The 16,601-nt window shown below is 32.0% G+C and overlaps 2 protein-coding genes across 2 annotated transcripts; one reads left to right on the forward strand and one right to left on the reverse strand.

Moving 5' to 3' along the window:
- Positions 1 to 1,685: 1,685 nt before the first annotated feature.
- Positions 1,686 to 3,139, reverse strand: LOC106764220 (acidic mammalian chitinase). The gene is made up of 2 exons (XM_014648466.2): positions 1,998 to 3,139; positions 1,686 to 1,911 (listed from the first exon to the last, which is right to left on the reverse strand). Exons 1-2 carry the CDS (start codon positions 3,118 to 3,120, stop codon positions 1,889 to 1,891), a joined length of 1,146 nt encoding a protein of 381 aa, XP_014503952.1. The 5' UTR covers positions 3,121 to 3,139; the 3' UTR covers positions 1,686 to 1,888.
- Positions 3,140 to 13,597: 10,458 nt separating this feature from the next.
- Positions 13,598 to 15,029, forward strand: LOC106764173 (zinc finger protein 1). Its single transcript, XM_014648407.2, has one exon. The coding sequence runs from the start codon at positions 13,783 to 13,785 to the stop codon at positions 14,653 to 14,655; it is 873 nt and encodes a 290-aa protein (XP_014503893.1). The 5' UTR covers positions 13,598 to 13,782; the 3' UTR covers positions 14,656 to 15,029.
- Positions 15,030 to 16,601: the final 1,572 nt, after the last annotated feature.

Consider the following 16,601-nt stretch of genomic DNA (forward strand, 5'->3'; position numbering starts at 1 on the left):
AAAAACTCTCAGGACCAGTAAGGAGAAGAGTCCAGTGAGTCTAGAAAAGAAAAGAAATCAAAGAAGGGAGATGAAGAGTGGAAATTTGACAAGAAAAAAAATCAAATGTTACAACTGCCAGAAATATGGCCACTATGCTAAAGAGTGCTGGGATGGAGAAGGGGCTAAAAATAAATCCAAGAAGAGGGCTAATCTGGCCTAGGAGGAAAATTCAGACTCTGAAGCATTAATTTTGATGGCTCATGTTGATGAAGAACAACCAGAAAGTACTGTTTGGTACCTTGATTATGGGGGCTCTATGTGACACCCGGGCACTAATGAGGATGGGGAGTGATCGCCGGTGCAAGAGGCATGGACAAGGAGCGGCTCCTGGCAGACTTCCAGTGGAAGTGGCACGTGGACGAATCGAACATACACCGGAATGAGAGGGATCTAGAGACTGTATAGGTATGGGACTATATAGTTGAAGGATAACTTAAAGGAATTGATTTGGCTACTCATATCAACAAATGCATTTGCTTTTCGGTAGCCTAACTCATAAGAACTCCATGGTTAAGCGTGCTTAGCCTAGAGTAATTATGGGATGGATGACCTTCCGGGAAGTTTTCTCGAAAAGTGTGTGAGTGAGGACAAAGCACACTCGTGTTGATGTGTGGGGGCAGTCGGCAGTCCTTGTAAGTTGGCGGGGCGTTACAGCTACAGTTTCACTCTACTCCATGCATTAGAAATTTTGTTGAAAATCTTTTGACTTACACATTGATACATTAAAAATATGGCCTTGCTATCCAGTTTCTCGAGTATCTTGTGTTCTTTCTTCTGTTCTTGAGTTGCCTTTTCACTCAACACAGGCACTCCTTCTTCAATGACTTTCAACACATCCTGAAAACCAAACACAACCCACATCTTGATCCGCCAATCAGCAAATTGCTTACCATCAAACATGGGTTGTGGTCCCTGAAGTCCTCCAATTCCAGCCATCCTCTCTTGCAACAATCTACATGAATCTTTGATCTACACACAGCCAAAGAACCCTTCTTTATGCATTTCTGGATACACACACCTCCAGATATCAACTCAGCACCCACCTCAGTACACCCCAGGAAAACAACCTATGCTCTTGATACCATATTCAAACTTAGGGGCAGAAGCGTCAAAATACCCTTAATAACCTTTTCTGAAGTTAAAAGAAGTAGGCACATGTGACAGAGAGAGAAGCTGCCCAAATGAAAGAAGGTTCGAGACTTAGAGAAAGAAGGGCGTAATTTGGACGCTCTGCTAAGGTTCCACTCATATGCAACCTCAGGCCACCACACACACCGTTCACCGAAGAACAAGACGCACACAATAAGTAACATTAAACTCACACACAAAGAGACACTCAGGTATAACTGTATAATACTCAAAAATTTTTCATTATTCTCAAATGACTGTTTACAACAATATTTATATTGAACAAAGTCTGAATGTAACTGAAATATACTGTTTTCTATTTATTTTAACATAAACCTCTTCAGATTCTGATTTGAATGTATTAAATGCTTTTGTTTGTTTTATTTTTATATCAACCGTTTAAGACATTAAAATGCATTATCAGTTTTAAATATTTTTATCCATCTCTTATTCTGGTTGGTTCTATCTTTTTGAGGAACAAATTTTGATAATAACCTTTAAAATAATGCAAAAAAATTGCATTGGATGAACTCATGCAAAATAGTTGAAATTTGAAATATATTTTTCATTCATTGTTGGTACATAATCAAAGTACTAAAAAATGTTACAATGGCATTCTTATTAAAGTAAGGGAACACCATAATCCTAATACGAGGATCGAATGAAATTCTGATTCATGTGAAATTTTATCTAGTCAAACAACACTATGGTGGATTCATCAATGTCCCCATGCATTTGAAGCTGAAAAGAAAAAGAAACATATTAGGCTAAATTAGAAACAAAGAAGATGAAAATATATGCTAACAAGAACAAGAATGGTGAGTTACCTTGTCTTGAGATGCTCCAATCCTTATCCTTTCCGAGAGCCCAAAAGAAATAGCCTTTCAAGCTCCAAGCCCTAGCAAACTGAACCTTCCTCTTTATGGAGGCTCCATCATCATACCCGATCCAAGTAGTACCCGCATAAGAGTAAAAAGCCACGGCTACATCATCGTACACAACAGTGGCACCATTTTCTTTGTTGAACACTAGAATTTCATCATAATCCATTGTACCATCAGTATCAGTGGCTTCCCCAACAGCCTCTGCTCCGACCCCATGAACATTCGGGTCTTGGAGCGCCCATGCCCGTCCGTATAATGGTAAACCCATAACCAACTTATGCCCGGGCACACCCGCTCCGATCCAAGACCCGATTCCGTACCGGGTACTGATGTTGGAGTTTGGATCATACAAAGCAGCATTGAAGCCTGTAAAATTGTCCCAAGTCCCATGGTAGTCAAAGCACATTGGGCTGGCCCAATCCAAGTAGTCGCGAATGGCCTGAACCGGATATGTTCTTGGCCCATTACCGATAAGTTTAATGGTGGAAGCGTAATAAACAGCGGCGGTTAAAAGGAGACGCGGTTTTCTGCAAGCTTGTGCTTCCAATGTTATAGCTTGATGCCATTCACGAAACAAGATACCTAGGTTGGACATGTCGACCTCGTTTTCTGGGAACTCCCAGTCCAAATCGAGACCGTCGAATCCGAATTGGCGCGCCACGTGGATGGTGGAGTTGATGAACACTTGTCGGTTGTGTTGGGTGCTGGCCATGAGGGAGAAGGCGGTGGAGTTGCTGCCACCTCCGCCAATCGACAAGAGAGTTTTGACAGGCGGGTAACGGTGGCGGAGGCCGTTGATGAATTGTGGAATCCATTTTTTCTCGGATTCGGTGACGCTAAGGTGGAAAAATTGAGGATCTTGTTGGATGAAAGCATAGTAGATGTGAGTGTAGTAGTTTGTGTCGATGGAAGAAGGTGAAAGGTCATCACCCGAAGGCCAATACGCAGCTCTAACACTTCCCTTGCATGGTGCAAATTTCTGATTAGAAGGGTCGAGAAGAGCGTGAGAATGGATAGTGATGAATAGAAGCAAAAGGGGTGTGAAAATGAGTGTTTGGAGGGACATTTTTTGTCGTAAGAAGGTGTGGATGGTTGAATGAGGTTTTTATATCGAGACGTGGGTGTTTATATTTTGGAATGTTGTCTTGAAACTGTAGTGAGGTAGGTTTTGTTGAAGTTTGAATTGAATCTTGCAATTGGTGGGTATATTTGGTTGGGGCAATGGATCAAACAGATGGAAACAAAATTTGACAAGGTAACCAATATAATAAAGGTCAACCGTCTAGAATCATAACACCAGGTTTTGTTCGATAATGTCAACATTGCTCAAGTTACATTGGAGAAAAGTAAGTGCGTAAGTACCACAAATTGTCTTCTCCGTTTGTGAAAGGTGACTTATCAGACAAAATTTATTTATATATTATTGTGAGTCTAAGTTTGTGGGTTGAATTAAGTATTATTTATTATTAGGACAAAGTATAGTCTCTATGGTGAAAAGGCATGACATTGTTTTTGTGGTTTTGGCTTCATTCACTGCATTCATTGTGTGGGCACTGATGTTGCAGTCCTCACAGATTCATTATATCAAATGAAAAACAGTGATGCTAATGTAGGTCAGTGCCAAATTAAAGAAACCAAAAATATCTCCAACAAACTCACCTACTCAGTTATCAAAATAATATGAATTCTTGTCTTTACTAGTTTGTAAGCTTAAAACTAAAGTTCCCTAGGTTTGAAGAATTTAAAGCAACACTTTTTGTCCTTTTTTGAAGGTTTTGGACTACTCACACGTACTATTTATACAATGTTAATTATTTCTTTAGTTTGGGGCATAAAAATAATTCAAATATTCAATTCCAATTCAAAATAATGATGAAAATTACCTGAAGTTTATTTTAATTAATTCGTTTCAAATTTAAATCCATTTTTATTATTTTAAATTCAATTTAATTACTTAAATTTAGATTGGATATGGTTTAAATACTTTTTTTAGATTTACATAAAATCTAAAATTAATGTTGATTCTAAAATATCATTTAGTCAAAACAATTTTTATTAGTTTCAAATAAGACATATTTTACTTAATGTGCAAAATGCTCCTTTGATTCGGAATATGTGCAAGGTGTGTTTTTGAACTGACTTTTCACCGGAATATTAACGTTGAATCATTATATTAAATATGAGTTTATAACATTGACTCAACTTCACATTTTCACCTTAATTAGTTGAAAGAATTTGACATGGTATGGTGGAGAATGAAACAAAGTGACACTAATATGACAAATGGTAAATTACCCTGCTTGATGACATTATTTTTCTGCAACTTAAATATATCAAGCATAACAATCTTACATTTATGACAGAACAATACCCAATAGTTTCAATTTTTGTGGCATTAAACTACTAAACCAACTTACAAATTACAAAATTATGATATTCAAAAACTCACTACCCTTCCAGCATAATCTTAATAACTAACAATCCATAAGTAGTAGAAAATATATACCTTCTAATTTTCCAATAGCAAAATTTAGTAGAATTATAGTGTATGATAGAATTCTTTAAATATTTAACATAATTACAAAATTTTCTCATCCATATTTTTCTTTAATTTATACACATTACATAAAAAAAAAAAAAAACTGATTGTAGTGATATAAATATTCATCACTAAAACATAAAAATATGTTTGTAATTGTGACTATATCAAAACTGTCACTAAAACTAATGTCACTATTATAATTGTAACAATAAGTTTAAATGTTACTAAAAGTAAATTTTATTGTGATAAAAATAATTGTTACTATTAATTTTGTGTAATAATAATAATAATAATAAAATATGATAAATATGTAAGAAAATAATGACAATTTTAGGTTTAATCTTTCGGTAGATCTCTATTTTTGTCTAGAATATCAAATAGATCCCTTTCTTTTTCAGCGTCTCAATTGGGTCTTTATTTTTGTAAAATTGCACATAAATAAAGGCTTGTCGTCAAATTGGGCAAACACCGTTTAGGAGGCTCTAACGTTTAGGACAAACTCCAGGCCGACCACCAAGTTTTTACTTCACAATTAGGTTTTTACTACCACGTCAAATAAAAGTATACTAACAACATGTCACGTCAATTAAAAGTATACTGACATCATGTCACGTTAGGGCCTCCTAAACAACTTTTGTCCAATTTGACGACAAGCATCTATTTGATTCAATTTTACAAAAATAAGGAGACGTCGAAAAAAAAAAGAATCTATTTGAGATTTTGGATGAAAATAGGGACCTACCAAAACATTAAGCCACAATTTTTATCATTAGTATATTTTTTGTAAAAGTAATAATAACAAATTGTTACAATATATGTCAGTAAAAGTAAATTAATTGTCACTGTTACTAATAATAATTATTATATTGTCAAATTTTATGTGATAATTAATTTAAAATTAGTGTTGTCAAAATAGGTTGGAACCTACGGGTCAACTTGACTCTCTATGGGTTTTGGTCGGGTTGGTTTTGAAAAAAATGAAAATTTGTATTCAAGCTAATTTTCAACCCAGCTCACTTGGAACCCGGTTCATCTAGGTTGAACCTGTGATAAGCCGAGTTGAGTCAACAATCCACCTAGTTTTATTTAATTATTTATTATTTTGTTTTTCAATATTATTAGTTAACACTTTTTATTGTATTATAAATGGGAATAAACAAAAAGATGTTTAAAGAGAGAAAAAATATTATAAATTTATCTATTCAAGACTTAATCTTATATATAAATGGATAAATGACACAATATTATCAATATTATAAACTTATTTATTCACTTTTTAGGTTTGTTTTTGAATTACATTTGAGTTGTATGTTAATTTTTTTATTTTAAATTGTTTTTGGAGTTTAACATCATTTTAGAGTGAAATTACTTAAATTTGAATTAAAAAAAATTGTAATTTTCTTTTATTAAAAAAAAAACATCTAATAAAGTGAACCAACTCACTTACTCCACCAACTTGTGGTGAGTTGGACCAGACCAAATTTGAATTTTTTCGACTCGCTAATAAATAAGTCGAGTCGGGTTGACTCCGTGATGGGCCAGATGAGATGAACCATTTTCACAACACTTAATATTTATTATTGTTAGAAATTATGATAATAGTAGTTGCTATGAATAATATCATGTAATAAATAGATAAAACCACATTAAAAAGTTTAAAAAGAACTATCAATTTAAATAAATAAACATGAAATATAAATATAAAATATTCATTACATTTCAAATGACAAAAACTAAAATATGTAACTATATATCCAAACATGTACATGTCAAATACCTAATTCTAACTTACAACAATTACATTAAATAAGTTTACATGTCAAATGATACCTAATTCTACTTTACAAAAATTACATTAAATGAGTATTTAAAAAATAACAAATAGTAATATCTTCAAGGATTTTGATCCTGCAAAGTAAATAAAAAAATTAAATCATAATGGTAGTCTTTCTTATTATTGGTATTCTTTCTTATTGGTATTCTCTCTTATTGGTAATCTAATCACGGACATTAAATAAATTTCTGTTTATATTTTTCTTTCTTATTCGTATTCATTCTATACCTTGAAATTGATTTTTCCTAGTACAAATTCAAAATGCTTATCTAATTGTACATTGGCTTTTGAAATTTCTTCTTCGTACATTTCATCCATTGGGTTTGTCAATTTGGTTTACCTCATGTTTGGTTTTGACCCATATGGATTACAATCAACAAAATTTACAGGAACAAAAAGTTTTTATTAAAAAATTTCATGGAATCAAAATATTCACATAAAGCCTTATAGGCCAAGGCAACCAATGAATTTTCCTTTTAGAAAAAAATTATTCATTTTGATTATAAAAAAAAAATTTAAACCCTCATATAGTTTTCATATTTGTTGAGGAATCAAGTCGGTCCTCTTGTTTAAAACGGTCTCAATTAGATTCTAAATTTTGTAAAATCATAACAATTAAGTCATTTCCATTAAGTGGTCAGAAACGACGTCAAGAGATGCTGATGTGTTGCATAGTAAATATGCTGATGTCAATGTTTTTATTATGTGGAATTAATATTTAAATCCCTGTAATTGGTCAATGTAGTTAAAAAAATTAGGGAATTGAGGGATTTTGAAAGGGAATTATAGGGATTTCGAATTCGAAGATGAGACGAACAACTTTGGTAATTTTAGATCTCATACGAAACCTCTTTCTCAGGTTTTTTAGATCTGTTCAATGTTGTTGGGTAGCCCTTGAAATTTCCAAAATCTCCCTCTTTTGGGAGACGATTAAGGAAGATGCGCAATTTCAGGTTTCAATTAGGGTTTTTTTTTTCTATTGTTGTAATTGGTTTGATGGTTTGTTTGGAGGTTGATGGATTCACCATAGTTGCGTGAGGATGAAGACTCGTGATTCGCGTTCTCTAGATTAGCTTGAGTTCCTATGGAAGATTATGCAAGTTAGGGTTTTCAGGCGCAATGGACATTGCAGTTTCTAGTTCCTTAGTTTTGTTGCAGGTCCAATTAGGGAGCGAAAATGGTGGAGGACGAGGAGCAACTTGCGAGGCACTGGGATTTCGCGTTGTTCGTGCATGGAGGTTGTGAGATTGGCGTTTTAGGTTTTGTCACGGTTGATGGCATAATGAAGATGAGTTCAATCTGCTGGAGGTGGAAGATGAAATAACGCGATGGCTTTTTGATGTTCTTCGTGGTGGCACAGGGTTGGACGAAGGTGAAGATGGCGAGGGTGCAACGATGAGCTTGAACGGCACTGACAATGGCAGATTTTGCGATTTCAAAGGCTGGTGTGGTTTAGGTTTCTCTCGCACTCATGATTTCTAGTTTGGTGATAGTTCTCCGTGCAAAGCGGTTCAATATTGTTAGGAAACCCTTGAAATTTCTAGAATCTCCCGATAAAATGATCCACCTCAATATGTTTATTGTGTACCACGTCATGAATATTTGATGTCGTTTCTGACCATTTAACGGAAATGACTTAATTATTACGATTTTACAAAATTTAAGATTCAATTGAGATTGCTTTAAACAAAAAGATTGACTTGAGATTTTCGACAAATATGAAGATCATTCGAAAATTTAAACCTATAAAAGAAATTCAATTAACTCTTAATTTATATCAAATCTAAATGTTTTTAATTTATAAAAAAAAACTATATGTACAAACATCTTAATAAGACTAACATAAATTTGGTAAGAAATATTAAGGAAACATTCATTAACACTATAAATATTTCACATCCTCAAAATAAAATTGTTATGAATATATGATTCAACTAAATAAATGAAATTCCATATATAAAATAAATTCAATGAATTATAACACTAAAATAGTCACCCTTATAAACTAGTTACACATGCTTAATTTTAATTTAATGCTACTTAATTTTAAAATCTAATGTAAGATATTTACCTAATTAAAAAAAAGTCATATATTAAAATCTAAATCGTATTAGAAAATAAGAAATTAATGAAGCTTCCAAATTTTGAAAGATAGACCAACCTGTTGGGATGAAACAATGAAAGTGGATGGTCACTAGAGGTGGAGAGAAATTCTCATAACAGCCAAGATTTTAATCTTGTAAATCCTGATAACGTTAATTTCATTATTATTAGTTTATTTTACGTGTAAATAATCATTTATGTTACCTAGTTCTGCTGGAGTTGAGACCCACAACGAGTGCTTTCCCTATAGTGGTGCAACTAAAAGACTAAAACCGCGTAAATTTTTTAATATATTATTGTAACAATTTTTTAATTTTGTCGTTTTTATAAATACTATTTGTATAAATAAAAAGTTTGTCACAAGTATGAATAGGGATAAATATTATATTTATTAGTAAACTTTTGTCACAAAATCTCTTTTTTTCTTCTCATGACATAAATAGATAGTGTTAAAATATAATAATTTTTAATTTTATATGGATGGATCTGTGGAGAAGTTTCTTTAAACGAACGTATACCTTGAAGTTGAAATTACTGCTTCAGAAATTGGTAAGATCCATTCATGTTGTCATAAGTAGCACAGAAGTTGCATGCAGAGAAAAGCAAACTGGGCTTTGGGAAAATGACTTTTTGGATGAGTAAGAGATGATGCACAAAATTAAACAAACTAAGGTTTAGAAAGTGCTTTTTTCAAAGAAAAGAAAAGCATCTAATACTCATAAAGCGAATGCCATGTTAGGGTTATTGATTACTCGTGTACGTGACACTCATCTTTCCATTTGTCGTTATCAGACAAACAAAAAAACAAACATTTTAAACATCATTCATTATTTCATTTTACTAGGTACATACACACCTAATATATTGCTATATTCTAGCTACTTCTACCTAGTGTATTTTATTCTATTTGCCTCACCCAAAAATAAACCTACTACAAACATCCATAAATTTAATGTAAACTATACAAATGGAACTATAAAATTTTCTTTTAATGGGGTATTGTTTTTAAAACTTTATTTTTAAAAGCAATCTTAGATAAAAATAATAATAAGAAATAAGAAAAAAAAATATCATCTATAATTTAGTAAATAATGTTACTAAATAATATCATTTATTTGGGAAAATTTGTGTTTTTTTTCCTAAACTATCTTATATACCTATTCATCTCTTCACTTTATAATAATAATGTAAAATATCCTTTCAAACAAACACTAGATTATACTATAATTTATTTTGAAAAACAATTTCTTTTCTAGAAGAATTTACGTGATATAAGAAACTCATATTAATTAAACAATTCATAATATATATATATATATATATATATATATATATATATATATATATATATATATATATATATATATATATATATATATATATATATATTACAAATTTTATTTTACAAACCAATTTTAAGTTAGGTTTAAAGTATATTTCTTAACATAATATCATAACTATGGATTAAAATCTATTATAGTAAAATTTATTGTTCGTTGGATTTATTATTCTACTAATTATCAAATCACCAATTAATATAGAGTTTCATGTATGAGATTTATATGTCTTGGAATGAAGGAGTGTATTAGAATTTCTACATTGACTAAAATCAATTCACAATATATAAGTAAATGCAAATTTTACTTTACAAGTCAATTTTGTGGAGTTAAGTTAGTTTTAAAACATTCTTCATAGCATATGACTTTCATAAATTGTAAGGATGAAATAAATATATAACTTTTTCAAAGAAAAAAATATATATAGCATGAAAAAAAAATTAACATCCACTCCATAATCATACCAACTATTCAATATAGTAAAAAACTATGTATGAATTAATCTCCTCTTATGTTGAATATACATATAGGGTACTATATTTATAATAGAAAAGATATGAGCTAAGCCCAAAATACAAATAATGAATAATAGCAAAGTAACTAAAAATAAAGGATAAAAATAAGATATCGAATAATCTAAGATATCTAACACTAACCCTCAAACTAATGCATACAAGTTGCATGTATCAATCTTGTTACGAACATGATTAATTATTGTCCCCCATAAAGACTTAGTGAAAATATATGCTAACTAATCACTTGAATTAACGAACTTAGTCTTAATGCCTCTAGATACATTCTTCTTTTGAATATCTAAGTTTGTCAAAATCTTAGGTCTGAAAATAGTTACAAAGATGTTGTTTAATTTGAAAATGTTATGACTGTCACGGCTTGCAAGAACGATGTCATCAATATATACTATCAAGTAGACATATCTAGCATTCGAGTAACGATAAACAATTAAATGATTTGCCTCACACCAAGTCATACTAAATTGTTGAACAACGTTACTAAATTTTCCAACCCAGATCCTATGAGACTATTTTAGGCCATATAAAGATTTGCAAAGATGACTTACCAACCTAGACGATGACGCATGCGCTGCCATGCACGATTGGAAAGAACGGTGACAATGAATAGTGATTGACGCGCGAGAACGTGTCTGGACTCCAATGACTGTAATCTTAACGATATTATGGTCACTTAGTCGAGACGACACTAGTCAAAACTAATGCTCCAATAACGACGGTAGTGACGATGATTATAGTGTTCAAGAATGACACAAAATTTTTCAAAGAACTTTAGACCCTAGATATCATGTTCAATATAGTAAAAACTATATATGAGATCAATCTTCCATTGTGTTGAATATACACATAATATTGTATTTATAATATAAGAGAAACAAATTAAATCCAAAATACAAAAAAAAATAACAAATTAACTAAAAGTAAGAAAATAAAAATAAAATATTTATCTAAAATATCTAATAATTTAATATATCACATTCAAAATAAGTATAACTAAACTATAGAAATTTAAACTTCCTTTAAAAAAAATACACTACATCTTTATGTACCATTCTAACATCATTATTCTGAATTTGAAGTTTGTCCTTAAATATAGCAAGCATAGTGAAAATAAAATCTGAAGTGAATCAATTCATATTTGAATTTAAAAATGAATGGAAAGAATGATAAGTTAAAAAAAAATGGTGATTGAGTTTAGTGAAATGTGTTTTTTACCTAAAAATCTATGGAATCCAATCCAAAACATAAAGAAGAAGAGAAGATTTGAGAAGAGAAAAAAACATGATAGTTGTATTGCTTGTGGTACTTTCACGTGGATCCTAAAGATATTATTTTTATGGATGGATTGAAAGTTTGTGATTTTCTTTTGTGTGAGAGCTTTCAAATGTGGACCTGTTTACAGAGACAGAGAGATCTGATAAAGAGATTTGGTTCATTGCATTGATTAGACAACTAACAATATACTAACATGAAGTCATTGAGTTGTTTGGCCAATGGGATTACTCTCTTTTAAATTCCCAAACTCACTCATTGCCCTTTAAGGTGGGGTTAGGACTTTTGCTAACCAAAGTTGCCAAAAATGACTTGCGAATATGGTAACAATAATTAGTCTTATATGCCTCTGCAAAAGCCAAACTTATCTACCTAATCCATTACTTTAACTTAGAGATTAGATCCGCCTTAATAATAATAATATTAATATTAATTCTAATAATTAACTTCATCCCAAATACCACTATCAAGGGCATCAGAGCAACTCCATATCAACTTCCTCTTTTAATTGTCGGCCATTTTGTCTCTTCTGCCACACTATACCACTCATCACCATACCATTTTTTTACCCTATGGGGACCATTTTATATATACTTTCAAAAGAGAAAAACAAAAATACTATCTTATTCTTGAGAATTGAACTACGAGTTAAAGTTTTATGTAGAAAATAAGAAAATTAAATAACATAAAAATAAAAGTTTTTAATTGATACAAAATGAGTTGTAACTAGAAATAGAAAGGGGATAACCTAATTCATTGATGAGGAAAATAAAAAGGGATAATATTACAAGCAAAACATCCTGCAACAACTGGGGGACACAGTGTCTTTGTTGATGGACTTTCAAGTACTTACGAAAGTTTTGTTTGCTGACTTTGGAATATGAAGACAATGTTTGGTTTTGTCTCCTATGTGAATCAGTTTTATATCATATGATTAAGGTACTTTTGAGGTGCGCGTGATCCTGTCACTCCATTCTGCCCTAACTCAAACTCCAAACGCTAACTTATCACTGTTTTCCAATATACCAACAAAACCTTCTTCCCATAACATTATTCTTTCCAATATTCATGTCTCTCTCATCTCAACACTTTTCAAATTAATTTATAATATATTATTAATTTTATACCAATTATATATAAAACTAATTTATTGATAATTAATTCTTCTCTCTTTCAAGCTAACTTTGTGAAGATGGATTAGATTTAAACTTTCTTTTTTGTATTTTTTGAAATAATGAAAAGAAAAAACAATTTGTGATGAGCATCTACCATTTAGGTTCATTTCAAACCATATAGTTCATAAGATATAATTTCTTCACACAAGGACATGGCCTACCGTATTAAAATTACAGAACAATTGGATGTGAGTATACGCATCCATCCACATGGGTTGTACACAGGACTTTCAAACAAAGTCAGAAAAAGGAATAAACCCTATCAATTTTCCTCCTGAAAAACGATGCCACAAATGTTGCTCTTTCCTTTCTCTTTTTAGTTAGTCTTATAATAAATTTTAATTAATAATAGCAAACATGTTTAAATTGTAACGTTAGCTTTTCTCGTTTTATCTTTTAACAACACAAACACTCCATTAGAAAAATTATGTTAGTGGACCCCTTTTTGAGTGCAAGAGGTGAAGAAAAGAAGACAAAAAGAACAACAAAACAAAAAAAATAAATAAAATGAAAGATGTATCAAGTAACATGATATAATAAAAAAATACAGAGAGAAATAGGATGAAAGAGATGTATGAAAATACTATCATTGTATATGTTGTAATGTTTATTTGACATATAATAATCAAAACCAAGAATTTGTCTTTTTTCGGAGATTACTTTATTTAAGTGATGCGTGCTTGGTTTTCTTAAAATTTTGAGTATTGAAAATAAAAAAGATGGAAAATTAATGATGGTATGGTATATAGTATGAACATTTATGATCCAAATAGGATTGGCCAGTGTGCATGACAGTGTAAACATAAAAAAAATAAAAGCAAAAAGCAAGTGTCTCTCTCTCTCTCTCTCTCTCTCCAATATATACTAGTTTTATCCATGAAGAATCAAGAAATTAAAATTCCTTAACCAACCAAAGAAAGGGAGTGGAAACTGCAATGGAAGGAAGAAGCAAGAAGGAGGCATACTTTTGTGACAGAGGAAGCATCTTCTCTGGTGGTGCAGAGGCACCTCCTAGTCCAAGCACTCCGCTTCAGCATCCACATGAGAAGAAACAGGTATCTGTTGAGGAAGAAGAGGAAGAAAATAAGGAGTCAAAGCATGGTGTTATATTGGATCTAAATGTTTCAGGTGATGATTCTTGCAGTGCAGAAGCACTAGAACTGAATCTCATAACCTGTTTGGATGTGGGCTCATCATCCATTAGTGGGAATTCTTCTTCAGAAGTCCCTCTTGCTTCTGATGCTGCTGAGCCAAGAGTCTTCTCTTGCAACTACTGTCACAGAAAGTTCTACAGTTCACAAGCACTTGGTGGGCATCAAAATGCACACAAGAGGGAGAGGTCAATAGCAAAGAGAGGCCACAGGTTTGGATCACAGATAATGGCCTTTGGCCTTCCCTTACTGCATAATAACACCCACTATCCGAGCATGGCTTCCCTACCCCTTTATGGTGCTACCAATAGTAGAGGAGGACCTCTTGGAATTCAAGCACACTCCATGATCCAAAAGCCCTCTCATCATCATCATCATCATCATCATGTGAGTGGATTTGGAAACTCTTATGCACACCACCATGGTTGGTCAAGACCCATCATTGACCAACAACCTGGAATAGCAAAACTACCGGTGGCTGATTTTCACAGAACAAAATCAGCATTTTCATCATCACAAACAAGTGTTGGTAGGTTTGAAACGGCTAGCACCCTGATGAATTCTTCAGGCAATAAGGAAATCGGTGGTGCTGAAACTCGTTTGAAGGGTAATAATCAAGAAGAAATGAAGCACCTTGATTTATCCCTCAAGCTCTAAACAAGAAGGTGAAAATTCAAGATTTTTGAACTCTCAGCAACCACATCATGGGTTATATCTATATATAGTTAAGATTAGTATAGTTAAGATTTTGGCAATTTTATTTTTCCCCCAGTGTGAAATAACATTTGTGTAAATTTGGATCAAAGTTCTTTTCTTGTAAATGACTTGAGAATCATTGAACTCCAGTTAGGTGTTTTTATTGAGTTTGTTGATGAGTCCTTTTCTTTCCATAAAAGTAAATGTACCCAAACGTTCTTCTTTTTTTTTCTCCAAGATTGGATTGAGTATGTGGCACCACTATTCGCATTTTCATGTATCACAATTTCAAATTTAATAATAATGGAAAAATAATATGGGATATTGCTACCTTCTCCATAGGTTGAGCATCACAAATTCAAGAAACATCATGCTATGTGAGCACGTGCACAAATCACCAATATATTTTATACTTTTTAAACAACCATGTTACTGTTATAAATTCAAAAGTAAGTTTAATATTCACATTTAGTAAATATGACATAATTCAATATAAAAAAATTCATAAACTTACTCTCTTCAAAATTTTAAGTGAATGGTTATATGTTGGATTCATATTACATTTATTTATTTCTCTTAATAAATCCTCTCTTAAATAAAGTAATTAGTGATATTAGATTCGTTGCTCGATGTGATGACCTGACCAACCTAAAAAGTTAAATTTTAAAAGTATAAAATATTGAATTATTTTTAAATTAGATTTTATATTATATAAAAGGTATAGGTTGATTAAGTCAACTTTAACTTAAAGAATAGAGTCGGTTTAATCTATGTTAACTAGGCGCTAACTTTTTAATAAATAAAAATATTTGTGTTATGATCTTACATAGTACAGTATATTTTGTGAAGATTTTTTAAATTTTTTTAAAAAAAAATATTATACTTCAAATTAAATGTTTTAGATTCACATTTTTTTCAAAATCAAGAAGAAGTATATTTATAACTGACATTTGATGTTAAGATTAGTCGGATGTATGAGATAACAGTTAATACTACAAATACAAACGTAAATTATTTACCTCAATGATTATACTATTCATAAGGTAATTATGATGTTTGTTGATCTCACCTATATGGGTCTAGTAGGTCTAATGACCCGTTAATCTCATGAGTTTGTTGTTTGATTTAGGTTCTACTAAACTACAAAGTAATATTTCATTAACATTAGTAATTTGAAAGGTAGTAGGATGAGCCAGCTTGTGGCTGGGTAATGATGGTCATACAAGTCGACTTATGGCTGGGTAGAAGTAGTCATATAGACTAGCTTGTTATCGGGTAGAAACAGTCAAGCAGGTCGGCTTTTGGCCAAGTAGAAACAATTAGTAGTTGTTCTTATAACGCTAGCTTATGGCAAAGTAAAAGTAGTCTGACAAGCCGGCCTGTTGTCAAATAGAAGTATTCATACAGGTTGGCTTGTGGTCAAATAGAGTCATTCAGACATATTGACTTGTGGCCGAGTAGAATCATTGAGACTGACCGGCTTGTGGCTAGGTAGAGTCATATAGACTGATTGGCTTGTGGCCACGTAGAGTCACTCAAACATACTAGCTTGTGGCTGAGTGGAGTCATTCAAATAGACTGATTTGTGGTTGGGTAGAGTCATTTAGACAAATCGGCTTGTGGTTGGGTAGTTCATCATTAGCCCTTCAAGGCAGCATGCAATTCTAGTAGGCAGCACATAGCTCTTAATAGATGACACTTGGCTCTCAGTAGGTAGGCGTGGTCCTAGTAGGCAACACTGGGTTTTGGTAGTCAACACCCTGTAGGTTGCATGTAAGCGATAATTGACTTTGATACTCGACACCCAGTAGATGACACGTAAGCAGTATTTGACTTTGATACTCAACACTCAGTAGGCGACAGATAAATAATATTTGAGTTTGGTATTCAGCATAAGGTAACAACAA

Source organism: Vigna radiata, chromosome 6 (genome assembly GCF_000741045.1).
Source record: "Vigna radiata var. radiata cultivar VC1973A chromosome 6, Vradiata_ver6, whole genome shotgun sequence".
NCBI lineage: Eukaryota > Viridiplantae > Streptophyta > Magnoliopsida > Fabales > Fabaceae > Vigna > Vigna radiata.